The sequence below is a fragment of the Colossoma macropomum genome, unplaced genomic scaffold (assembly GCF_904425465.1).
Source record: "Colossoma macropomum unplaced genomic scaffold, Colossoma_macropomum, whole genome shotgun sequence".
Classification (NCBI taxonomy): Eukaryota; Metazoa; Chordata; class Actinopteri; order Characiformes; family Serrasalmidae; genus Colossoma; species Colossoma macropomum.
In genome coordinates, this window is record NW_023494798.1 from 36,362,107 (window position 1) to 36,389,099 (window position 26,993).

The window sequence follows — 26,993 nt, forward strand, 5'->3', positions numbered from 1 at the left end:
TTCCTGATTGGTCAGAAGGTTATCCTGATTGGTCAGAAGTTTGTTCCTGATTGGTCACAGTGCTGTTGATGTCTGGTTAGTAGGCTGTTGATTGGTCATAAGCCTGTTCCTGATTGGTCAGTGGGATGTCCTGACTGGTCAGAAAGCTTTCCCTGATTAGTTAGACGAGAGTTGTTTATGAACCTTAAACCGTCCTGGAGTAGATTAAAGGAAAACTCCACAGATTAAATTTTCAGCATAATTTAGTGGTTAATAATAAGGAGATGAAAGTCCACCTGCCGCTGTCCGCCGCATGTGAGCGCCTTCTACGTCACTGTGACGCGTTCGACTGCGGTTTAAGAAGTTCGAACTGAAATAAAGCCAAATTAAAGACGTCACCACGAAAGATGTAATCAGAGTCATTCAGAGTGACTCAGAGTGGTTTGGTGTGAAACGCTCTGTTCTAGATAAACTTACCGAGTCAGAACTGTTCACAGTGGTGGTGATAGGAACCAGACGTCCACCTCTAAAAGCTCCTCACAGAAAGTTCCTACATGAAATGGTTATGAATTCACTGCCTGATGACTGAGACACTGTTTTATGATAGTTTAGAGAACTTAAACTCCATTCATGGTGGAGGGATACATGCAGGGCGCTGTGAGGCAAAATAGTCCCCAAAGAAAACTTATTATTTCAGATTTTCCACTATTTTCCATCATCAACATTCCATATAAACTCAGAAGACTCGTGTAGGTTCACTGGTGGTTCTGGATAGTAAATAAAATGTCTATATTTGTGTTGTAGTCATGGCGACCCCTGGTTCCTATCACCACCACTGTAAAGACATCTGAACCATTTCACACCAAACCACTGTGAATCTCTGAACGACTCCATTGAATTCCTCTTTAATCAGCTAACTGGCCAGTAAAAGAGGAAGCGCTGTTTAGATAAAGATTTTTTACTCGCATAAACATCCCAACAGCAAACAGCTGTGACCATGCAGACAGGTGTTCTCATTCCTGCAACTTAGCAAAACCTCATTTAGTACGTCACATTAGCGCTGTTTGCGATTGTTCATCATTCAGAGAGAAACAGAACAGAAATCAGTTCCGCAGTTTTTGTGTTTTTCTGTGTCTTATTGCATGTTTATGTTTATATTTCCAAACTGCTGTTCATGTTTCTTGATGCAGTTCCTCCTGCAGGAAGAGTGCGGCCTGGGGACGCCACCTGGCGGACAAACATAATGAAGAGCAAAAAAGGACAGGAGTGTGAGGGGGGGGGGTGTTGGTGACTCACCTTCCTCTTACACGCACACACACACACACACACACACACACACACACACACACACACACACACACACACAGAGCACAAAAGAAACGAAAAAATGTTCACTATTGTAATATATATATTTATATATATATATTTATATATTTCATTGACAATTTCAGGGAGTGGGTGAACAAAGGGCGAGCGCACTGATCCAAAAGAAGAAAAACAAAACAAAAAACAAAACCAGACGCCCGAATAATGAAGCATCTCAAAAAAGGCAAGACACAAAAAACAAAAACAAAAACAAAACAAAAAGAAAAAAAAAAAACAAAAACAATCTCACTCTAGTGAGCAGTGTGATCTGACGGCAGGTGGACACAGACACACCATTATACACACCTCCATCACCATCACCGCCCACCCCAAATCATTATTTACTACAGAGAGAGAGAGAGAGAGAGAGAGAGAGAAGAGAGAGACACAGAGAGAGAGACAGGAAAGAGAGGGAATAGAGAGAGAGAAGAGAGAGAGAGAGAGAGCGAGAGAGAGAGAGAGAGACAGAGAGACTGTGTGTTAAATAAGGGGACATTCAAATAATCATACTTATAAAATCTTTTTACATCAATGCCTCCGACACTGTACAGATGATTGACATGAGTGATAGTAGAACACACAGCTGTTTCTGATGGAGACATTTCTGATATTTCTGATAAAGAGCTTCTGATGTTCCTGGTAGAAAAGTATCGGATGCGTCTCAGCGGTTCTGCTGGGAGACACTCTGCCTTCTTCGTTATGAAGAAGGTTCTAACGGAGAACTTTTGGTGTTTATGTAAAAGTGTGTGACATTTCTTTTGAAGGTTCTGATGGAGGACTATTAGGGCCAGTTTCCCAGACCCAGATTAAGACTAATCCAAGACTAAAAGGAATTTTCAGAGGTGATTCTCCAACAGCACTTCCATTTAGTCCAAGACTAGACTTAAACCACATGGGGAAAGTGGTCCCTAATTTCTGAAGGAGACGTCTCCGATGGTTCTGATGAAGAACCTCGGGAGTTTACTAATGAGAAATTTCTGATAGAGATGTCCTAAAGTTTCTGATGGAGGTTCTGGTGGAGAAGTTTCCAGGCTGGTGATGAAGGAACTGCAGGTTGTTTCTTCCCTTTACACGAATACAGCACCTCCCAAAACCCACATTATGCCCATTTTACAAAACCAACACACACACTTTAAGATGAAGATTCAGACCACACACACACACACACACACACACACACACACACACACACACACACAGAGACAGACTGATGAAGGCATGGACGTTCCACGTGCTGAGAACCCGTTTACACCTGCTCGTTTCTTGTGCCTCGTATCTGGACTGTAACGTGTTCCGATAAGTGCCTGCGTCACTTTCAGCTCGTTCCTGCGACCGAATCACAGCCGTGAAGTTATTCACTATAAAGTCCCTCCAGTGTTCTACTGCTTTAACAGAACAGTTACGAAAATCAAAAACTGATAAAAATAAAGCCACATTGTATCTGCAGTGCTTTAGTATCGGCGAAACCTTCCGACGTTATGCATTACAGAGCTGTTCAACTGTGAATATCAGGTTGAGCTCAGTTTTTCAGTGTTTCCAGATGAAACTGAATGCGGTTTCGCTCGTCTGTAAAGCGCCTCGTTTTGCCGAATTGTTTTCAGTTGGTTTCTGTCTGATTCCAGTTTGCTTAGTTGAATTTGACGTAGTCCTGCGGTCAGTCTCTTTTTCAGAATCTGACCAGGTCACATATTATCTTACAGAAGTCGTCTAATGTGTCCATTTTTTGTTTCTCAGTAACGGTCAACTGCAGCGTAAAGCCAGTCGTTCCTCAGCAGACTGACACATACAGTGATAAAAACGTTATCACATAATAGAACACTTCTCAACCAATCAGACTGTGCCGTCAGTCGGTCGTATAACTGGTAGTCAAACGCGCCGACTGCTTTATGGTGTGAGATATGCAAATTAGCTCATGTACAACAGCCAATCATTATTACACATCGTTATTCACACAGTGATGCACACAGGCATTAAAACGTTAAGTATTATAGTGAGGCAGTGAATAAAGACGCGAAACTGGAGCTTTATTTTAACGAGCGTGGGCCACTAACGGCCCCTGAGTTAAGCTCAGAGGAGAATCTCATGGCTGAACCGGAGGCAGTCCGGTGGGCAGAGTCTTAAACAAATGCAGAACAACTGGGGGAGGAGTCACAGCATTGGGAGGAGTTTTGGTTGTCGGATGCAGCTCGGAGAGACGTACGCATTCGCACTTTTATAACATTTGTGTCTCGAAGTGGTTTGACTGATCAGCTTTAAATCTTTTTAGGGCATTTCAGTCAAATCTGGTGTCTGATCATCTAAAGTCTTTATGATAAACAGATTCTCATCGTCTGCCAAAGAGAGCAGCCTCGTCACATCGCAATCCACCTCCTACTTTAGTGAGTGAAGTTAATCAGCTGACGCTAAACCTGATAAATTCACTAAAGAGGCTCAAAGTCTGGTTCCGCTGAATCCAGTCTGCTTTAGACAGCTGCAGCATCGTACTGTGCCTCCCTCTTTGGAGTAAACAGACCAGAAACTCATTAGACCAGGTGACACACAGGCTCTACGCTGCCCTCTGGTAGAGAACAGGGTTCATGGCTCTTATAAGAATGTGTAACGTTGGAGAGAAGTAGAGCTGAAAGATTAATAATTTTAATATCAAGTGCAATTTTCAAATCGCAAGAGCTGCAATTTTTATTAGTCTTTAAGTCTTTTTATCAACATTAACACATTGCAAGTTTTATATAAACTGAATAAATCGGAACTTGTGAACTGCGTTTAGATGAAATAGACTAATAAGAAGCAACCAAACATCCATGTGCTGTGACACAAATAACTGGCAGGCTGTGTTAAGCGTTCAAGTCTCAAGCCAGAAAAAGTATATGCTGGTCTTCTTAGCCAAAAAAGGCTCAAACCTCATCTTACAGAAAACAGTCGCAGTATTAGTCAGAAAATGTGCCCAAATCGTTCAGCCCTAGAAAGAAGCTACTTTGCATGTAAAAAATTGCATGTAATCCAAATTTAATCAAAGTTTTTAAAACTTTCATGTCTATTTGAAAAGTTCGGACTCTTGCCTACAGCATTTACACCTGCACTGTTACGCGGCTCTCTATCCAGATACGATACCGATACTGAAGCCTGAACGAAGCGAGCAGGCGTAAAGACGGGCTCCACTCTGTACACAGGCTCTCCTCCATCAGCAGCAGGCGTGATGTTCTTCCCCCACCTCCTGGTTCTCTCTCCTGTTTCAGAAAGAGTTCTGAACACTGCCGGTAACAGCTCGATCCAGAAAGAGCACTTGTAAAGTCGCAGAGATATGGCTTTGTGTTCTTTTCTCTTTTCCTTTTTTTTGGAAAAAGAAAAACTGTAACAATCAGAAGTTTAATATTTTCTCTCTCAAAGAGAGGAAAAGAAACGTGGTGCATGTCCACCGGAGGGGTTTCACTCCGCGTGTCCTGCTGGTTCTGTTACCATAGCGACGCCTGCGACAGTGATAATTACAGTGGAGCAGGTGTAGTGTGACTGCAGGCTGGAGGATCGATCAGAAACAGTGTGCGTGGGTCTGTTCGCCTGTAAAACCCCCCAAATAAATCAGGCTGGTCTGCTGGTCCGAGTGCGAGTGTGTATATATATGCATGTGCTGGGAGGGTGTGGGGGTCCAGTTTGCTGGTCAGGGTGTGTGTGTGTGTGGTGTGTGTGTGTGTGTGTGTGTGTGTGTGTGTGTGTGTGTGTGTGTGTGTGTGTGTGTGTGTGTAGGGGGTGCGTGTCCATCACTCCCGAACGCTGGCGGAGTAAGAGAACTGGGGGAAGTGCGTGCGTGTGTCCGGATCTTCAGCGTCCAAACTGTCATCTGCAGAACAGAGAAGAAAAAATAAAATTCAATATTCCACCAATCAGAACACAGCAGCATCAAAATACAGGAAACACAGACAAGGCTCATTCTGGCTCTGAAGTCTATTATAGCAAAACGTGACTCCAAAACACTAGAGGGCACCACAGAGCATCCTAAATGGGGGGTGAATAGAGGAAAGCAGCTAAAACAAAAATCTAAATGCTTCTAAATCATTTACATGGAAACTTCCTTTAATTTTGGAAAGGAAAAGGATGTATTATATTTAAAAGGATCAAAGAAAACCCTGCATTTTTCTACGGCAGTTGTTTGGCGCAGTTGGACGCTAATATTACTGCTACTGATTGGTGATTTTATATTTTTTCCTGTATTTTTATTTATTTATTTATTTTACCTTTAATTAACCAGGATGATCACAATAAATATTTTACATGTGAGCCCTGAGAAGGCAGCACTCAAAACAACTCACAAAGAAACACCAACAAAATCAAATCAGAGTCAAAACCAAATCAGAAACAAGAACAGAACGATATAATTCTTTAACAGTTATTTTAAAATCACTCAAGGAATTAACCTGCTCTAATTTTTTTATATTTTTTTGCAGATCAGTCCACACAGACGGAGCTCTGGGACTAAAAGCTGCCTTGCCGCATTCAGACTGTACTGTTGGAATGTCCAGCTGCATATATATGCACTTATTTGTTGACATGAAAGCAGACGAATACAAAGGAAGCTGACCAATATTTGCTTTATAGACAAAAAATATCCAATGATTTTGTCTTCGCACTGAAAGTGAAGACCAACCAACCATTTCATAGAGTTCACAGAGATGAGCTGAATATCTAGCGCCTGTTATAAATCCTAATGCAGAATGATAAAGGATCGCCGTCACAGCCGCGCTGGGCTGATGTACTCACACTGGTCTGGAGGTGTGACGGTGATGGTCTGCAGAGTGAACTCTTCATCAAAGTAACGCGTGTCAGTTTCTGAGGTCACCTGAGGCTTGAATGGTGGGATGAGCTGAAAACAAGTTAAACAAAGACAAATATCTGCTCAGCGCTGAACAAAAAACAAAAGCTTCTTATGTGAATTTTTCATTCCACCTTAAACCGCTCACGCAGTGGAGAGTGGGGAACAGGCTAACAACACAATATTATTGAACAGAAATCTTTCAGTACCGGATAAACACTTAGACTAATAACAGAGTTCAGAGTGTCAGAAAGGAAAGTGTGTTCAGCCGCTGAGCTGGAGAAAAGAGCAAAGGCTTCTTCTCTATTTCAGCATGCAGGCGGCTGTTCTGTCAGCCCTTATATACCCTTATCTGAGGTATCACAATGTCACCTCAGAACTTGATGTTCCATCAGACCCTATTCAAAAACTTCTCCATCACGTGGCTTCCCTTAAGTTTACTGCAGACAACACTTCATAAAAAAAAAGCCAGTTTCAGCCAGTTTGCACCAGTTTATCTGATCCTACAAGGCCCTACTGGACCATATATCATAGGGACTCACTGAGAGTGCACCTGCAAGTAAGGTCATCTAAGGTCATCTAAGGTCATCTAAAGGGCATCTGCTTTAGAAAGCCCCGATGCATTATGGCCTAATGCATTCTTAGTGCCTCTTATGTTAACCATGCACTAGAAGACTTTAAAAAGACTTTGAAAAGACTTTTGAAAGACTGAAGTCTGACGCCCTCTCACACCTAAAGACCATCACAGAGTTTTTAGTCACAGATTACAATTCTACAAAGACTGGGAATCTTGCAGTGTCACTATTTACAAGACTACAACTAGATTTTTGAGAGTATTTCCCATCATTTACAAGCAGATGAACACTTGTCCTTCCACTCTATGGTGGTACAGATGGGCAGAAACGTTGGCTGGTCAAGTAAAGATCAGCCAAGTTCACTGTAGAACTGTGCATACCGGCAGATCGCCACCCAATATCTTTTTAATTAACCTGTAAAATGTGCAGTTACGTTTTTAATCTGACAGAAAGCAAAAGAAAAGAAAAAAAACTTGGATTCTTCAGTGATGTTATTCTGCACATTTCCCTCATTCCTGTTACGCTCAGTGAACCTGAAATATTGAAACAGTCAGTTTACAATTTAATATGATTATTGTATTAAAGCAGATACGTTTTCTCCTTTGCTGTCTCTCTCCCTCTCTCTCGCGCTGCGCCCGCCCGCTTGCTCTCTCGCGTCTCTGGCACGTCACTGAGCATGAGCCAAGACTCAAAACTTACAATATCAAACATGGTTTTGTTGCAGCGTCAAGATGAGAAAAAGACTGATTAAAGACCGTCCTGACCACCTCACACTAAACGATCGAGATGACCTGAGAGCAACGCAACTCCAGCAAGTCTCGATTTTATTCCAACACTGGAAATTCGTCTGCAACAGTGAAATCGCTTGAAAAGTCGTTTGGTTAAGGCCGGCTTTAGTGAGACATTAATATTCCCTTTTAGCCAATGCTTAACTATTTGATCTTTCATTACATGTCTAATCTATTTACTTATTAATTAAGGTTGTATTTATTCAAATAACAATCAGTACTTATAGAAAAGTGAACAGAATGGGGTAGAAATGATTTTACAAACTTCTTGGACTTCATTATTTCGTTCCTTTTTACAGCTAAAGATTATGTTACATTATTATTAGAAGAGGACGACCAGCTGCAAGATGGATGGAGACAATGAGAAAATCATGAACAGGACATTCAGAAGCCTGAAGATCCAAACAGAAGACAGGACACGCTGGAGGTACACTGTCCATATGGTCACCAGGAGTCAGAACCAACTTAACAGCACTTAATGATGACGACGACGACAACAACAACGACGACGACAACATCGATGACAACATCGATGACAACATCGATGACAATTCTCCTAATTTTCAGATTTCTTAAAATTGGTGCAATTTTATTGTTCTTTTACATTGAATATTGAATTTTGCAATATTACATTTTTGATATACCTCCCACCCCTAGAGGAGATTAAACATTACATATCTCCATTTCAGAGACTCCCTCTCTCACCTTTTTCTGCAACACGTCTTGCCAGGTGATTGAGACAAAAAACTTGTGGCTCATCACTTCTTTGGCATCATCAGAACTTCCTCCCAGCCTGTCAACAAGAAAACATCACAATACAGATTCAAACTCTTCAATCTAAACAGCACTTTCAGAAACTTTCATGCAGAATTTTGTGGGCCTACAGTCGGGTGCAGACAGAATTTTGTGGTGCTACAGTCGGTTCAGACAGAATTTTGTGGTGCTACAGTCGGTTCAGACAGAATTTTGTGGGCTACAGTCGGTTCAGACAGAATTTTGTGGGCTACAGTCGGTTCAGACAGAATTTTGTGGTGCTACAGTCGGTTCAGACAGAATTTTGTGGGCTACAGTCGGGTGCAGACAGAATTTTGTGGGCTACAGTCGGGTGCAGACAGAATTTTGTGGGCTACAGTCGGTTCAGACTGAATTTTGTGGGCTACAGTCGGTACAGACGGAATTTTGTGGGCTACAGTCGGTTCAGACAGAATTTTGTGGGCCTACAGTCGGGTGCAGACAGAATTTTGTGGTGCTACAGTCAGTGCAGACAGAATTTTGTGGGCCTACAGTCGGGTTCAGACAGAATTTTGTGGTGCTACAGTCGGTTCTGACAGAATTTTGTGGGCTACAGTCGGTTCAGACAGAATTTTGTGGGCTACAGTCAGTTCAGACAGAATTTTGTGGGCTACAGTCGGTTCAGACAGAATTTTGTGGGCTACAGTCGGTTCAGACAGAATTTTGTGGGCCTACAGTCGGGTGCAGACAGAATTTTGTGGTGCTACAGTCAGTGCAGACAGAATTTTGTGGGCTACAGTCGGTTCAGACAGAATTTTGTGGGCCTACAGTCGGGTTCAGACAGAATTTTGTGGTGCTACAGTCGGTTCTGACAGAATTTTGTGGGCTACAGTCGGTTCAGACAGAATTTTGTGGGCTACAGTCAGTTCAGACAGAATTTTGTGGGCTACAGTCGGTTCAGACAGAATTTTGTCATGACACAGTGGGGTCCGGATTCTAAACTTGGTGCTGTGGGTTTGGCCTGGGACAGTGAATGTCCTCCAGCTATGTTTGGGTTTGGATGAAATTTCATGTCCGATTAAAGCTGCAGTAGACCCAGCCCTGTTAGCCTCCTCACCTCTGTTTGGGGTCTTTTTTCAGCAGGCCAGCCAGCAGGGACTTGGCATCAGGCGAGAGGCTTCGGGGGAAGCGGATCTCCTCCATCAGGATGAGCTCAAACAGACGCTCGTGGTCCTGGTTGTAGAAGGGCAGCCGACCACACATCATCTCATACATCACCACACCCAGACCCCACCAATCCACCGCACGACCGTAATCGTTATCCTCCAGCACCTGAGAAAGAAGGGAGAGAGAAAAAAAATCAAAACTATCAGAACCAAGTACAGAAAAATGTCCTAATGCTCCTCTCACTTGTAAACCCTCTGCGTACGGTTATCATTGCAAAAGGCCAGTTTTTAGATGAGAGTGCAGCATTCCTATCTATGTTGAAATGTCAACAGTGAATTATTTGCAGTTTGTCCGACTCTTCACCCTATTAGCAGCAGCTGAAGGTCCACGCTTCAGCAGAAAACACTGTCTGCTCTTTTAAAACCAGGTTACGGTAAAGATGGTTTTGTTAAACATTCAGTTCAACGGTTTCTAATGCATTTCTGACAACAGCATAACTCCAGATTACTCTTCCTTCTCATCACTTTAACTCAGTTTAGCAGTGAAGTGCTTTGAGTGTTTTCTTATTAAAATTTCTAAGAAATGTCGGCACTGTATCCACACCTCTGGTGCCAGGTACTCTGGGGTGCCACAAAACGTCTTCATCGTGGCTTCGTTGGTGATGCCCTCCTTACAGAGGCCGAAGTCTGTGATTTTAATATGACCGTCTTTGTCCAGCATTAGATTTTCCAGCTGAGTAAATAAAAACAACACAAATGTTATCGATTAAAGTTAAACATGAGATCAATTAAGAGAATCGGGAGCTATTTGAGGTTGACAAGCAACTAGAAGTTTGATTAAAGATACAACACATTTGTTGCAATTGTTTCTAACGTGCTTTACAACATTTAAGAATAACTCAATGCTAATCTTACAGAGATAACGAATCTACCTTAAGGTCCCTGTATACGACGTCTCTAGAGTGCAGGTATTCCAGCGCAGAAACGATCTCAGCTCCGTAAAACCGCGCTCTGTCCTCTGTGAACACGCGCTCTCGTGACAAGTGAAAGAACAGCTGAAGAAAGGAAGAAGAAAAAGGACAAACTCTAGGTTAGATTAGGGGTGCCCAAACTTTTTGCCATGGTGGGCCAAGCTGACAAACGTTATACAAACAAGTATATTTTGTTTTTGACATTTGATTTGCAAATAAAGAAAGCAGATATGTTTAAAATTAAACGTTAAAAAAAATTCACTATATTTTGTTACTAAATTACACATAAAATACATAAGAAATAAGAAATTAATAAGTTTAATAAATATATATATATACACACACACACACACACACACACACACACACACATACAGCCCGATCAGGCATAACATTATGACCACCTCCTTGTGCACTTTGTAGTTCTACAGTTACAGACTGTAGTCCATCTGTTTCTCTGATACTTTGTTAGCCCCCTTTTACCCTGTTCTTCAGTGGTCAGGACCCCCATGGACCCTCACAGAGCAGGTACTGTTTGGGTGGTGGATCATTCTCAGCACTGCAGTAACACTGACGTGGTGGTGGTGTGTGTGTTGTGCTGGTACGAGTGGATCAGACACAGCAGTGCTGCTGGAGTTTTTAAACACTGTGTCCACTCACTGTCCACTCTATTAGACACACCTGCATTGTTGGTCCACCTTGTAGATGTAAAGCCAGAGATGACAGCTCATCTGCTGCTGAACAGTATGAGCTAATCATCCTCCGCTGCCCACAGGACACTGTGGGCTGGATATTTTTGGTTGGTGGACTATTCTCAGTCCAGCAGTGACACTGAGGTGTTTAAAAACTCCAGCAGCTCTGCTGTGTCTGTCAGAGAAACAGATGGACTACAGTCTGTAACTGCAGAACTACAAAGTGCACCTATATAGTAAGTGGAGCTGATAAAATGGACAATGAGTGTAGAAACAAGGAGGTGTTCATAATGTTGTGTGATCAGTGTGTGTGTATATATATATATATATATATAATATATATATATATATATATAATATAGTATAAAAGTGTCTCTAAGTGAGCGGAGCAGCATTAGAATAACCTTCTGGCAGGCCGAATTAAACACCCTCGCGTTAACACTACACTCTGGGCAGCCCAGGGTTTGGTAAAGTCTTACAGTGGTGGTTTAATGGACACAATTTCATACACTGTATGATACATTGGCGAGTTTCAAGCTTCCATCACTTGCTAGCGACATCAGCCTTTAAAGTAAAGAAGCAAACTTCAGACACCAAACATGTCTTGGCAGACTGATTACATCTGGGGTGAAGAGGGAACCAAACTATCGCTATAAGCTCGTATACTGTGTACTGAAGAAAGGGTGAGAAGATAATACCTCGCCACCGTTTGCGTACTCCATCACAAAACAGAGGCGGTCGTGCGTCTGGAAGGCGTACTTTAGTGTCTGTGGTCAGAAAGAGACTCGAGGTTAAAGCATGAAATGATTCAGTGCAGTTTAAACACAATAAGACAGACCGGCGGAGCCGAACGCACCGTGAGGAAGGGATGCCGCGTGTTCTGCAGAACTCTGCTCTCTGTCACTGTGTGCGCCACCTCGTCCTGAAACACAGACACACATTCACTCGTTTAAAGGTGACGTCAAAAATATCACATTACAATTCACAGCGCTCGGCTGAGTCATTGAGAAGTCGGCGTCTCCATGTTGGTGGGTGAGCTGTAGCTCTGACTGTGCTCTGATGGAGCTCATCTCATCACCATTACTGCAGACGCAGCCCTGCAGGAGGATAAACACCAACAACACAGACCAGAATGACCACAAACACATGAACAGATATGCTGATGCTTCATGCTAACTGTACACTAAAACACTTTATAAAGACTTGTAAAAGACTAAAGTCTGACACCCTCGCACATCTAAAGTTTTTAGTCACAGACTGATTTTGCAAAGACTGGGAATCTTGCAGCGGCGCTATTTACAAGACTGCAACTAGATTTTTGAGATTATTCCCCATCATGCACCTGGTGGAAATTTACAAACAGAAAAACACTTTTCCTTCCTCTCTGTAGTGGTACAGATGAGAAGATACGTTGGCTGAGCATGTAAAGATCTGGGGCTCAGTTCACTGTAGAACTGTATACTCTGGCAGATCATCACCCAGAATCTTTTAAATTAAGCCATAAAATGTGCAGATACTTTTTAAATTGTATAATAAATGAAGATTTACACATCAACAAAACACGCAGTGATTCAGCACTGTTGATTGGGTGTTATGAACAAAAAACATAAGAAACATAAGAAACCAGTGTAACAGTAAAAAAAAAAAAAGGAAAGAAAAAAACAAAAAAACAGATGATTCTTCAATAAAGCCCTTCTTAAAGTCCTCTGCACGTCTCCTTACAGCACTGATACACAGAAATATTAAACCAGCCAGCTTACATTTTAAGTTAATATGATTACTGTATTAAAGTGGAGCAGATTTGCCTTTTTACAGAGATTTCAGGCTCATTTCTCTCTCTCTCTCTCCCTCCCTCCCTCCATCTCTCAGCACGTCACTATTTGCATGAGCCAAGACTTAAAACTTACAATAATATTAAACACGGTTGATTTTGTCGCAGCATCAAGACAAGAAAAAGACTGATCTAAGACAGCCATCCCGACCACCTCTCACTAATCGAGATGACGCGAGTGCGACGTCAGCAAGACTCATGATTTCGTTCGATTTGTCTGCGACAGTGAAATTGATTGGAAAGCCGTTTGGTGTGAGGCCGGCTTTAGATGCATCTCCAGAAAACACTACAAAGAGAAGATGAGCTATATTGGTGATTAGATCCATATAACCTGCCCATGGCAGCACTACGGGATGATGTCATTGGAAGACTATGAGCGCCTGAAGAAACAGGCAAGGAATATTATCGTGAAACCACACGTTTCTCTGAGCATATCGTGAATATCGTCAGTACTTAAAGAAAACTGTCCGACTGCATGTTTCGTTAAAAAGAGAACATAATTTGTCTCGTCTATCTGGATTTAGTGCGGAACATTTTTCTGAATAAAAATCACCACTGATCTTTTTAATGAGGCACTGTTTCTGTGTCAGAAGGTCCTAAAGCACTGATGTCGTTATGCCATATCGCCCACACCGACTTCAAGACATTTTCCTGATATGCATCACTGTATGTAGTTTCTCTGAACTTAGTCAATTCACCAGCAAATCTTCAGCGCTATGTTAATTGGAGATTGTAGAAAACTATGAGTTTAATTCAAGCAAAAATAAACAATTTAAGAAGAAAAACAAGGAAATAAAAAACATCACGACATACATGATGTATACGCTCACTGACTGTATGATACATTTGATATACACATTAATTGAGTGTATATTTGAAATATACATTCATTGACTATTTGACGATATACACTCATTGTGTATATGATATATATGATATACATTCATTGACTATGTACGATTACATAATACATAATTAATTAATATAACATATATATATATATATATATATATACACACATACACACACACACACACACTCTGTGTATATGATACATATACTATCTAGCTGAAATACGCAGACACTGTTCCTTTCACTGGATGTCGGTGATATAAACTGGAAGCTGTGTTCACTCTGTGGAGATCACATGATCAGGATCCATATTCAAGATATTGTTACTGATTTTCTGAAAGTAATAATAATATTCTGATTACATTTAAATATATCTATAACAAAATGCACTGCCTTTTATGTGGAAAACGTGTGTTTTGGCAGAAATCTGAGACAATAATAATTTTTTTGAATCATCTGACAGCTCTAATCAAATCCATTAAGCTATTTGTTAATATGCCGTTTATGTAGTTACTCTACTCTGGCTGTTGTTTACAGACTCTCTATAATAGTCTTTTTTATGATTCATGCAGTTGGTCTGTGCTGTAGAAGTGCTGACTGAACCCACTGTATACTCAGAGAAGAGTATCATGACAAAAATCATCACAATAATGATAGCATATCATCATATTGTCCGCTGTTACACCTAAACAAACAAAGAGTCGCCATCACATCCTCACGGCCTGTTAATATGCGTGTTCAGTTACCTTGGCGATGATGACCTCCTTGCGTAGGATCTTCATGGCGTAATGGACGCCAGTGGCTTTTTCTCTCACCAGAATTACCTTCCCAAATGTGCCTTTTCCCAACAGCTTCAGGTAGTCAAAGTCATTCATTGTCTAAAGACAGAACACAGAAACACTGACGAGCCAAACTTCAATAGCGTCCATAAGAAAATCACTGAAGGGTTTGGATTTGTAAATAACCACATCACAAAAAATAAGAAGTCAAACTCATGAAAATAAATCAAGACATGAGAAAACAGTGCTGGTCTCTCCTTTCTGTCGTACATCACATTTAGTGGAAGATCTACCTGGACCTCTTTTTGGCCACAGTGAAATGCTGGAGCTCATCAGTAAATTGTAGAACAGACTCATTAGGCTGAATGAATAACTGACTCTAAATGTAGGTGTTGTGATATAAACTGAGTCTGTTCTACAGTTTCTCATTAGGCTGAATGAATAACCGACTCTAAATGTAGGTATTGTGATATAAACTGAGTCTGTTCTACAGTTTCTCATTAGGCTGAATGAATAACCGACTCTAAATGTAGGTATTGTGATATAAACTGAGTCTGTTCTACAGTTTCTCATTAGGCTGAATGAATAACCGACTCTAAATGTAGGTATTGTGATATAAACTGAGTCTGTTCTACAGTTTCTCATTAGGCTGAATGAATAACCGACTCTAAATGTAGGTATTGTGATATAAACTGAGTCTGTTCTACAGTTTCTCATTAGGCTGAATGAATAACCGACTCTAAATGTAGGTATTGTGATATAAACTGAGTCTGTTCTACAGTTTCTCATTAGGCTGAATGAATAACCGACTCTAAATGTAGGTATTGTGATATAAACTGAGTCTGTTCTACAGTTTCTCATTAGGCTGAATGAATAACTGACTCTAAATGGAGGTATTGTGATATAAACTGCTTTTCTCTCGGAGCCTCATAATCAGGACACTGACCACTTTGGTGCGGGATTTGGTTATAGCCGTCTCCATGCCCTCCAGGCTGTTGTCTCCAGGGGAACCGAAGTTGATGTCCATTGGCTCCTCTTCTTCACGAGTCTTCAGCCCATTGGCCACAGCCTGAATCGCCCGGATCCACTCTTCCCTGGAGAGAGAGAGGAACGGAGCATCTATTAGAACACATTCAGAACAGCAGAATAACAGACCTACCTTTAAATAGACCCCCACCTCTCAGCATTGGTGTCCACGTGGAAGGTGCGCTCGATGACCGTCGTCCACTGCAGGCAGCGAATGACGAAGGTGTTTGGCCGGGGTCTCTCGGTCTTCATGAGCTGGCATTCTGAACGAGAGAAACACCACAAACAAGCATGTTTGCTTTAAGCAACAATAAGAAAAACAGTAATAATGACAGTAAAGATTCACAATTCCAGGGACACTTTATACAAAAACAGAGAACAATCGAACTGAAGCATAAGAGGAGTGATGTCTGATTTTCAGAAACTCTTACGTGTTAGTCACTACTGTTACCATTACATTCCATCATCATCCATTAAGAGCACTTTCACCAAACACCGAGTACATGCTCCTCAGCACCACCTCAGCACCACACTTACGGACCTGCTACGGAGAAGTTGTTGAGCGGAGGCAGGCTGGGGTCGGATATCTCAGGCTTTTCCTTATAGCCAATAAACGAGCCATCGCTCTTCAGGATAAAATAACGAGGCCTCCACGTCTTTATGTATTCACCTGGAGAGAGGTTTAAAAACAGACGGAAGGAAAAGAAAAAGAAAGTTACAAATATGACCCAAAAAGAAAACACCAACAATTTAACCCATTAACCCCTCGAACCTTAACCTCTAACTTTAACCCCTCGAACCTTACCCTCTAACTTTAACCCCTCGAACACTAACCTCTAACTTTAACCCCTCGAACACTAACCTCTAACTTTAACCCCTCAAACCTTAACCTCTAACTTTAACCCCTCTAACCTTACCCTCTAACTTTAACCCCTCGAACACTAACCTCTAACTTTAACCCCTCAAACCTTAACCTCTAACTTTAACCCCTCTAACCTTAACCTCTAACTTTAACCCCTCAAACCTTACCCTCTAACTTTAACCCCTCTAACCTTACCCTCTAACTTTAACCCCTCGAACACTAACCTCTAACTTTAACCCCTCGAACACTAACCTCTAACTTTAACCCCTCAAACCTTAACCTCTAACTTTAACCCCTCTAACCTTACCCTCTAACTTTAACCCCTCAAACCTTACCCTCTAACTTTAACCCCTCGAACCTTACCCTCTAACTTTAACCCCTCAAACCTTACCCTCTAACTTTAACCCCTCAAACCTTACCCTCTAACTTTAACCCCTCGAACACTAACCTCTAACTTTAACCCCTCAAACCTTAACCTCTAACTTTAACCTCTCAAACCTTACCCTCTAACTTTAACCCCTCGAACCTTACCCTCTAACTTTAACCCCTCGAACACTAACCTCTAACTTTAACCCCTCAAACCTTAACCTCTAACTTTAACCCCTCTAACCTTAACCTCTAACTTTAACCCCTCAAACCTTAACCTCTAACTTTAACCCCTCAAACCTTACCCTCTAACTTTAACCCCTCGAACCTTAACCTCTAGCTTTAACCCCTTAAACCTGCACTCCTAACTTTAGCCCCTTTAAACCTGTCAACTCTAACCCCTTAAATCTTAACCCCTAACTCTAACCTCTTAAACCTACCAACTTTAACCCCTTAAACCGTAATTCTAACCACTTGATTTAAGCCCTAACCCTGACCCAGATAAACCTAAGCCTACACACAGGACTTCACATGATGAAAGACCTTTGGCATTGCAGTTTAAGTCCAAGACTAGGCTTAATCCCTGTCTGGGAAACCAGCACTAAGGCTCTGTGCAGAACTTACACATTATCTTAAGATTAAGTTACTGAATAATAAGCCTTCAGATGAACAATTACATAATAAGCCAGCAGGTTAAGGTGTGAAGAACATCATCAGTTTATGACAAACTGAAACTGTCACTGTGACTCAGTTCTAAACACACAGTAACACATCAGTGAGATTTTCACTTTGATCTGTGTCTCAGATGAGTGTTTATCCGTTAGCTGCAGCGGTGCTCACCTCTCTTATGGAGCCAGCCCTCTCTCACCACGCTAACCTCGTTCATGCTGGGCAGGGTGTGTGTGTGAGTGTGTGTGAGTGTGTGTAGGGGGTGTGTGGGTCTGTGTGGGGCGACAGGGCGGGGTCAGGGAGGTCGGGGAGGGGACAGCCGGGTCACAGGGTCAGACGATCGACCACAAACACACAGCTGCACAGCACCTGGAGTAAACAGAGTAAATACAAACAGTTAATCACAGCAAAAACATTCAGAAATTCAAGTATGGGAGTCCATCACACTGTTCACAGAAGGTCCCCACAAACGCCTTCACATTAAGACATCATTAAGCAACATCAGATGTAAAAATAACTCGTTCCGCTAAGCACCAGTTGCTGAGTTGCTGGCTTTACATTGTAGCTAACCATAACCGTGACGCTGCGTTCACACGTTGGCGGTAAACCAGATACTGTTTTCAGTTGAGCCGCGACGGAAAAGAGTTTAATTTTCCCAACTTTTGCCATCGACTGTAGCGGTAAAACTGCTTTTTTTGTGGAGCCAAGGATGCCAAACATCTCCATGTTTAATCCCAGGCAAACACAGTTTTATTAAAATAAAAATAAAAGAGCGCCCTCCTGCTTTTCTCCACCTTCATTAAATCTACACCACTAAAGCACAGCGCATGAGGTGGTGTAACTCGAGGTATGAACAGCAACATCGCTGCCCTAGTGAGGGTCCTGTACGTGGGGCGCTGTTTGCAGCCATGCTGGGAATACATGCTGTCTAGTACTGCATTAACATGATGCTCTAAATTTTATTAGTGCGGTTAGAAAAAGTATAAATATAGTACAAAAATGTGCTGACAGGCTGTATTGCGGCGTCACCACACTGTGCCTTAAGTAGTTCCGTTTTTTAAAGAGAAAAATGTTTACTGTTTTCAGTTCATTTGTGAATGTTGAAGAGCCTGAATGTGGGGGAGCGGTGGGTTTTCCGGAGTAGAGCAGAGGGCTGTGTTTTTAGCTGTTAGCGCTGAAGAGGCTGTTTCTTCTCTGTTCTCTGTCTGAAACCTCGAGTTGTCAAAAGTTTCTCCCGAGAGCCCCAAATGGTGTTTTACAGCCTTTATTGATAGCCAACATTTATACAAAAAAAGAAAACAAATATCCGAATCCCAAAGTTAAAAACCAAATACCTACCCAATGAACGAATATCCGAATACTCGAATATTCGGTCCAGTATATTCGGGTCCAGTCCTAATAGAGTGTAGGGAGCTATTCGAGATTCACCACAGGCTTCTAATTTAACACATACAGAAACAGAAAACGGACACGTTAGAGAACTTCTACACAATAACATTCGACCGGCTCAGACTCTGAAAAGAGAGTAAACGCAGGACTAAATCACAAACGAGCTTCTGGAACAACTAAAACTAGAGTGAACTAGAAACCAACACAGAACAACTGGATCTAAACCATATTTAGCTTCATCTGGAAACTCTTTATTTTGCAGAACTGTTTAAACGCAACAGATTAAAGCAATAGACCAGGCTGTGTGATGACCTACTGTCCCCGCCTTCACCTCGTACCTGTGACTGAGTCACAGCAGTGATATCTGAAATAACGCGCCCTCTCTCTCTCTCTCAGGTCCTATTGCTTAAAAATAACACTGTAAGAGAAAGCATATACAGTATCGCATCACACCACCGTCAGGAAACAAGTCAGAACATAAACAGACCAGTCAACTTTCAGCTCGAGACATGCTGGACGTGTGGCTAACGTTATTTATCTTCAACACAAATTTATTTTTATAGATCAGCATATAGATATAGCACACAGCTAGACATTAAACAGCCGAGAAACCACAATGTCTTTGTTGGATCCATTTATGTATAAAGCCTTTACTTCTCACTACACAGCAGAGGATTCATCCAACCCTGCAGATCAGTGTCAGACTGTCCCCTCCGGCGGTCGTCCGTCTGTGCAAATAAACCACATTTTCATCAATTAATGAGTCGTCTTCCTGGCTTCCTGAGATACTGTGATCTACCAACAATAAACAACATTTTATTTTAGACCAAAAAGAGACGAACAGAGTCTAAAACTTCAGTCCCTGAGCTGCTCCTTATTCTAATAGTCCATACCACCTTAAATGGTGCACCTGTTACTCTCTGACATGGAGAATTCTGAATAAGACACCATATTTCGCCTCGCCATTTTTTGAAGGTCCTCCTTTGCTGATAGATGCTGGATGATGTAAGAAGCTGAAGTTTGTATTTTCTCACCACCAGGAGCTCCTGGCAGTGTTTTTGAAACAATGCTCAACCAATAGGAGCAAACTCAGGACTATCCAATCAGAACACAGCTTTCTGGCACACTGCACACACACACACACACACACACACCTGTGTGCCTGTCCGTCTGCGGTTCAGTCAGTTCCTATACACACACACACACACAGAGAGGTCCAAAGGAGAAAAGTAAACAGGAGTTCAGTCCATTTCAACAACTTAATGATTACTCACTGTCTGAACTGAGCGCTGAAACTCACCTGGACCTTGTACTAACGCTCGAAAAACAAAACCTGCACTACATCCACACTGCTGGGGATTTAAAACAATACAAGAATATCATGTTAACATTTTATGTATATAATTTTGAGCCTTTAAACCCTAAACCCTAACTTTAAACCCTAAACCCTGATCCCTTAAATGTAACTCTTTAAACCTTAACCTTTAATTTAGGCCCTTAAGCTCTAATCTTTAATTTTAAGCCTTTAAACTCTAACCTTTTAACTGTACCTCTTAACTGAGCCCTTAATTTTACCCTTAATCCCCAACCCTTAACTTTAACCCCATAAAACCCAAAATCCTACCTTTAACCCCTTAAACCCCAAAACTCAACCTCATTTTAACCCATTAAATCCTAAACGTTTAATTTTAAACACTAACTCATTAACCTTAATGTAAAAAATAAAAGCTGTTACAGAATAATAAAAATCAATAATAATCATCAGCTACGCTCCAATATCTCATTTCTGATAGAATATCTAATAAGTAACACCTCACTGTGACTGACACTGATAAACACCTGATTGTTTTACTTCCTCATATTTTTTAAACGAGTCTTCACTGTAATCAAAACAGATTTACACATAAATTCGGGCAGCCAGGGACAAACGACACTTTATTTTTGAAGTTAAAAGAAGTTGCTGTGATTGTTAATGCAGAGTTAATGTATTTCTGATTAACGTACAAAACAGAAAAATAAAATAGCAGAGCAGAAATTTGGACACCCATCCTGCTGTAAAATCTCAGATCTAACCCATTAGACTTTAATCGACTCGTTAGGACCAGTTAGGCAGGTCAAGAACCGTTAGCTGATGAGAATTCCAGAGTGTAATGAGCTTTTGCTAACATTCAACAACCATGGGCTCCTCTGACCGGCTGGGTGGGGATCTGAAAATGAAGCTAACTAAGGGGAACTGTGGTGGAAAGTCGAGGAAACACTGTCAGATAGAACTGCTGGTATGCTGACCAGAAAGGCAAAGCAAAACCCCCCTATGACAGCAAAGGACCTTCAGGAAGGTTTAGCTGACATAGGATCTGCATGGAAGAGACATCAGAAGGAAACCTCACCTGCAACGTCATAAAAGTCAACATTTGAGTACGCAAAACATCCAGATCAGCCAGAGGCGTTTTGGAAACAAGTGCTGTGGACTGATGAAGTAAAATCAAACTAACAATCACTAAACATATGTTTGGAGAAAAAAAAGCAGCATTTGATGAAAGGAACACCGTGCTGTCTGTTGAGCCAGAGATGGATCTGTTATGCTTTGGGGTCGTGTGGCAGCCAGTTGCTCGCGAAACACTGCACGGGTAGACGGAACAACGGATTCCACCAAATATCAGGAAGCAGATGGAATGCAGATAGACAAGAAACAAGAAGCTGAAAAGATGCTGGCTTTCACAACAGGACAAAGATCCAAAACACACCTCAAAACACAACATCAACTATGTCAAGAAACACAAGCTTCTCCTGACTTGATTATTACATGACTATATTTAAGATCTGTGAACATGAACCAAGAATATTGTGTCCAAACTTTTGCACATGCCACAAATATTATTGTTTTAAGCTAATCACATATAAATATTTTAGTTTAGCTCATTGTTTAGCATATTCAGACTTTTCACATGAAAAATTAACAAAATATTATAAATATAAAAGATTTGGCTAGGGGTGCCCAAACTTTTGCAGACAACTGCATATGAAGTACAGTGAGTGTAAAGTTAAAACGCTAAGAAATCGTCACTGATTCATTTACACAGCCGTGTGCTGCTTTAATGTAAACATTTATTTTTTGTTATGTTATTTAATGTAAATGTTTATTGGAGCAACTACAAAATTAAAATTTCTCAGTTTAAAGAAAAATAATATCTGTGACCAATTTACAATAAAGTAAAAGAGTCCAAAAGAACTATGAGGACACAGAATATTCGTACAGAATAGGAGTGGGCAATACGATAAATTACGTCCCAATATGCTTTTCTGAGAATATTGGGAATATTGTCAGTGCTTAGACTCACCAACTGCATGTTTCATTATAAAGAGAGAATAATCAGCCTAATTTAACTGGGTTTTGTGCAGCGCAGTGTGTGAAACGCTGAATAAAAAATAACTGTTCGGTTTTTTTGACAGCATTTTTTTAAACGTGGCACAGCTGGATGATTTTTGCCAGTCCCAACTTATCAAAAGGTAAATATTGTGACCGTATTGTGAATCTTGAAGTAACATGAGGCTCTTATTTGCCATTTCGTCCATCCCCAGACTAAATTTTAAAAACTGATGGTCAATACAAAAACGCACCAAAGTCATCTGGCCGGATGGCGACAGCCAAAGGGATGCAAATGTATTTTCTGGACACTGAAATAGACTAACAGTGAAAACTAAACATACCGTGACTGCAGCTCTCATTTGTTTGCACAACAACAAACACTCCCTACAACTCGGTGGCAACTGGAGAAACATCCGCAGACGCTTAACACAAACACAGAACGTACGACGTTTGTTTATAAGCACACTATAGCTAAGGGTGGGCGATACAGCAAAAATATAATATCACGATACCTCGAACTTTTAAAGACATGCAAAATGCCATGATTTTTCATTTTTCTGGCATCTTTTAAGTTGGAAAAGACAAAAAAGAACCAGCAGCGCCACATTTTAAAAAGCACTATCAAAAACTCACATTGTGCACTGCACTGAATCTACCTGAACAGGGCTAATTATGCGAACGTCGGTCATTGTTTGTAATGTACTGACGATACGCTCAGAGAAGCGTACTGTGACATTTTGACACGTAATTTATTATGATAATTAAGCAACAGAAGACGAGAGGGAGTGTTTTATCGTGAAATAGCAACGGCGTCTCAGCGGAGTGATACAGTGTTTGTGAAAAAGACAGCCTCTCAACCAATCAGCTTGCACGGACAGAACTAACTGCTGTATAATGATAAATGTCATATTACTCAACTGCTAAAATACACTATACGTCCAAAAGTACGCAGACAATCCTGGCAGCTGTACATGATCCTATGGTCTCCTTGACCAGAGGGGTATAAAGACCCCCAGCATTGGGCTGTGGAGCAGTGGAACTGTGTTCTCTGGAGTGATGGAGCTCCATCCAGTACCTCTGGCATGAGTTGAAGTGACTCAGAACTGACCATCCGTCAGCTGTACCTGACCTCACTAATGCTCAATCAAATCCTCACAGCAATGTTCAACATCTAGAAACCTTCCCAGAAGAGCAGAGGCTGTTACTGCAGCACAGGCTCACTATTAACACCTTCATTACAGAAGAAACAAGTCTGCAGACTTCTGGACACACAGTGGACGAGTATGTTGACCGGCAGCTCCATATCGGTGATGAGCACCACAACTACAGAACCTAGCTCACTTCTAGGGATGCACTGATCCAATACTCTGGATCGGATCGGCACCAATACTGACCTTATTAAACAAATCAGATCTCAGCCAGGCGTGTCTGATACACATTCCATACGTCACTCTTCACTTAAAGCGCGTTACTCCAAAACGTGATAAACATCAAAAACACTTTCTGCATTTATTAACGAACAGAAAACTCATTTATGTAGGAATTATCAATGACCACATTACAGGCAAACTTCTTTGCTTATGGAAATTAAATTAGCAGGTGTGAAATCTGCCACGATTTCTTTTCTGGGCTGCGGTGCGCCAGAATAAATGTCCCATGCAGGAACTTTTCCTTGCACTGTATCAGTTTTGTGAGCAAAAAACTAATTTTTTTTTCATTATTATTTATTTCGCGTAGGTTAAAAAGTTATGAAACGTAGTCAGGATGACAGCAAAACTAAATTAGAATAATGAGGGCAAATATGAAATGAATAACAAGCGAGCCTCATTTTAAAAAACCTCAGTTTAAACGTCAGATAAGACAAGCAGCACAAGTCTGGCTGATAAACAAATCTCTCGAAGTATATTAATAACTACTTTATGCAATAATTCTTTGTTTTTCATTCTCATGTTTTCATTTTTTTACTGTAGTTACAGCCTCGTTAGACACAGTGAGGTTTACAGAACTTAAAGAAAAAGTACTGGTATCGGATCGGTACTCAGTACTGGCAGATACCCAGAGTTCAGGTATCAGAATAGTTATCGGAAGAGGAAAAACTGGGATTGGTGCATCTCCACTCACCTCCCGGCTGAAAATAAATCATAGAAACTAAATCTGGGCAATATGACAATATTTATCATGATTTTGAAAATTCTGAAAATATGCTTTTCAGAGCGTATTGTGGACATCAGTACTTAAAAACTGCATGTTTGATTAAAAAGAGCCTAATTAGCCCTGTTTAACTGGATTTAGAGCAGCGCAGTGAGTGAAATTTTGAATACAAACGACTGGATTCATAGTTTTTGATAGTATTTTTAAAATGGCGACACTACTTTGTCTATTCTAACTTATTAGACATTCTAAAAAATAAATACCATGACACATATCATATATCGTAAGAAGACTTCAAGAGGTATCATGATTTTACACTTTGCCATCTCACCCACCTGTAACAGAAACCATTAAGTTTCTGCTGGTTCCTAGTGGTGTTCAATAGTCACTAATGGTGTTCTGTGTCTGTCCTGATGGGCTGACGTCACAGTGTAAAAGCCTACAATGGTTTAACAGGACTGATTCGAGATGCATTTGATGGTCTCCTAATGGGATTTTAAGGTGTCCTACAGGAAGCTTGTGGTGTCTAATGGTAACAATTAAACCAATTCCTATTAGAAAGCAAAAACCACAGGTTTCGATCCTAATGGTTCTAATGGTCTTTTTTTCAATAGGGTTATCCAAACTCTAGTACCAGTGGAAGTGATCTGGGATGGAGAGGCACTCCAGGAGACCTTCAGAGGCTTTAAAGGGGAATTCCACCAATTTTTCAAAATGCCTGCATAATTAAATGATTAAAATGTAAACAGAGTGGTTCGGTGTATTTCTGGAGAAACTTGCCGAGTCAGAATTGTTCACAGTGGTGCTGATAGGAACCAGACGTCCACCTCTAAAAGCTCCCTCACAGAAAGTTCCTACATGAAATGGTTATGAATTCACTGCCTGATGACTGAGACACTGTTTTATGATAGTTTAGAGAACTTAAACTCCATTCATGGTGGAGGGAGACATGCAGGGCGCTGTGAGGCAAAATAGTCCCCAAAGAAAACTTATTATTTCAGATTTTCCACTATTTTCCATCATCAACATTCCATATAAACTCAGAAGACTCGTGTAGGTTCACTGGTGGTTCTGGATAGTAAATAAAATGTCTATATCTGTGTTGTAGTCATGGCGACCCCTGGTTCCTATCACCACCACTGTAAAGACATCTGAACCACTTCACACCAAACCCCTCTGTCTACATCTCAAACGCTCAAACACGGGGGGGATTTTGAAAAACGGGTGGAATACCCCTTCAGAGCAGGAGCTGAACTCCAAGCTGCTCTGCGGAGGAAAACTCGGCGTTAGCACGAAGCCTCTGTGAGCTAAGGCTAGCGAGCTAACGAGCTACCCAGCTACAAACACAGACGAGCTGCAGCTCCAGACCACCTCGCTCTCTGTTTAACGCACAAACCAGACGCTTAAACGCCTCGAATGAGCCGCCGCGTCGCGCGCTAAGCCGCTCCAGAGCGGTGTGGAGCAGCTAGCTGAGCAGCGGGGCGCTATGCTAACCCGATTACCGCAGAGCGCTGAAGCTAAAGCTAAAGCTAACACTGCGCTGCGCTGCGCTCGGCCTGCAGCTCCGAGCGCGGTCAGCCGGCGGCTAATTATCGGCGGCGGACCTGCGCGGATTAAAGATCTCCCTGAAGGCGTCATAATACAACACTAATAATCATTATTAATAATAATATTCCCGCTCAAACCCCGCGCGCTGCTTCACTCACCGAGCGGCTCTTCACACGGCCACAAACAGGAAGTGACGTCCGCCCAGGCCCCGGACAAAACAATAATAAAAACATGGAGAGCAGCTCGATCAGAGACGAGGACGCGCGCGCTGCCTTCAGGCTCGGCTTCGCGTCTCTTTCCGCGGAACCCCTGAGATCACATAGCGATTACTGTTTAATAAGGTGTGGGCTCGAATTAATACATCGAGTCCACGAAATAATATATTAAGGCCACGAGTAAAGTCTCTCAAAAGGTCCCTAATTTTAGTAGTTAATTGCCTCAGTACAGTAATTTATGGCCTCAATATATTCATTTCTGGCACCATTACATAAATATGTGGCCTCAATATAATAATTTGTGGCCCCATTAATGGCCTGGGTGTATTAATTTGTGGCCTCAGTATAGTAACTTGTGGCCTTGATGTATCAAATTCTGGCCTTGATATATTATTTTGTGGCCCTTATATTATGATTCATGGCCTCAATGTATTAATTCATGCCCTCAATTCAGTAATTTGTACAATAATTACAATAAAGTAATTTTACAATAATTACCATGTCACCTTAAGGGCTCTGTACTTCTCTGGTCTCACTGAAGTTTAAAGCTCCCTCACAGAAAGTTCCTACATGAAATGGTTATGAATTCACTGCCTGATGACTGAGACACTGTTTTATGATAGTTTTGAGAACTTAAACTCCATTCATGGTGGAGGGATACATGCAGGGTGCTGTGAGGCAAAATAGTCCCCAAAGAAAACTTATTATTTCAGATTTTCCACTATTTTCCATCATCAACATTGAGATATGGAGATATAATTTCTCCAGGGGGTCCTACGACGACCTCAGGGCTTCGTACCAGCCATGCCTGGTAAACCTCCAACAGGAGGCGTCCAGAGGAGCATCTTAATCAGACACCTGAACCACCT

General features: G+C 41.4%; 1 protein-coding gene across 3 annotated transcripts; it reads right to left on the reverse strand.

Moving 5' to 3' along the window:
- Positions 1-1,369: 1,369 nt before the first annotated feature.
- Positions 1,370-26,111, reverse strand: akt2 (v-akt murine thymoma viral oncogene homolog 2). Of its 3 annotated transcripts, none has more exons than XM_036585102.1 (16): positions 19,754-19,968; positions 19,498-19,571; positions 18,793-18,891; positions 17,626-17,823; positions 16,099-16,227; positions 15,709-15,820; positions 15,478-15,625; positions 14,499-14,630; positions 11,926-11,991; positions 11,768-11,836; positions 10,339-10,461; positions 10,011-10,139; positions 9,358-9,572; positions 8,214-8,301; positions 6,094-6,196; positions 1,370-5,176 (listed from the first exon to the last, which is right to left on the reverse strand). In XM_036585102.1, the coding sequence occupies exons 4-16, from the start codon at positions 17,669-17,671 to the stop codon at positions 5,097-5,099; spliced, it is 1,440 nt and encodes a 479-aa protein (XP_036440995.1). In that variant the 5' UTR covers positions 17,672-17,823; positions 18,793-18,891; positions 19,498-19,571; positions 19,754-19,968; the 3' UTR covers positions 1,370-5,096. The 3 variants fall into 3 exon arrangements, with proteins under 3 accessions (XP_036440995.1, XP_036440994.1, XP_036440997.1); XM_036585101.1 differs by adding an exon at positions 19,182-19,261 and having other exon boundaries at positions 19,498-19,968; XM_036585104.1 differs by lacking the exons at positions 19,498-19,571; positions 19,754-19,968 and adding an exon at positions 26,068-26,111.
- Positions 26,112-26,993: the final 882 nt, after the last annotated feature.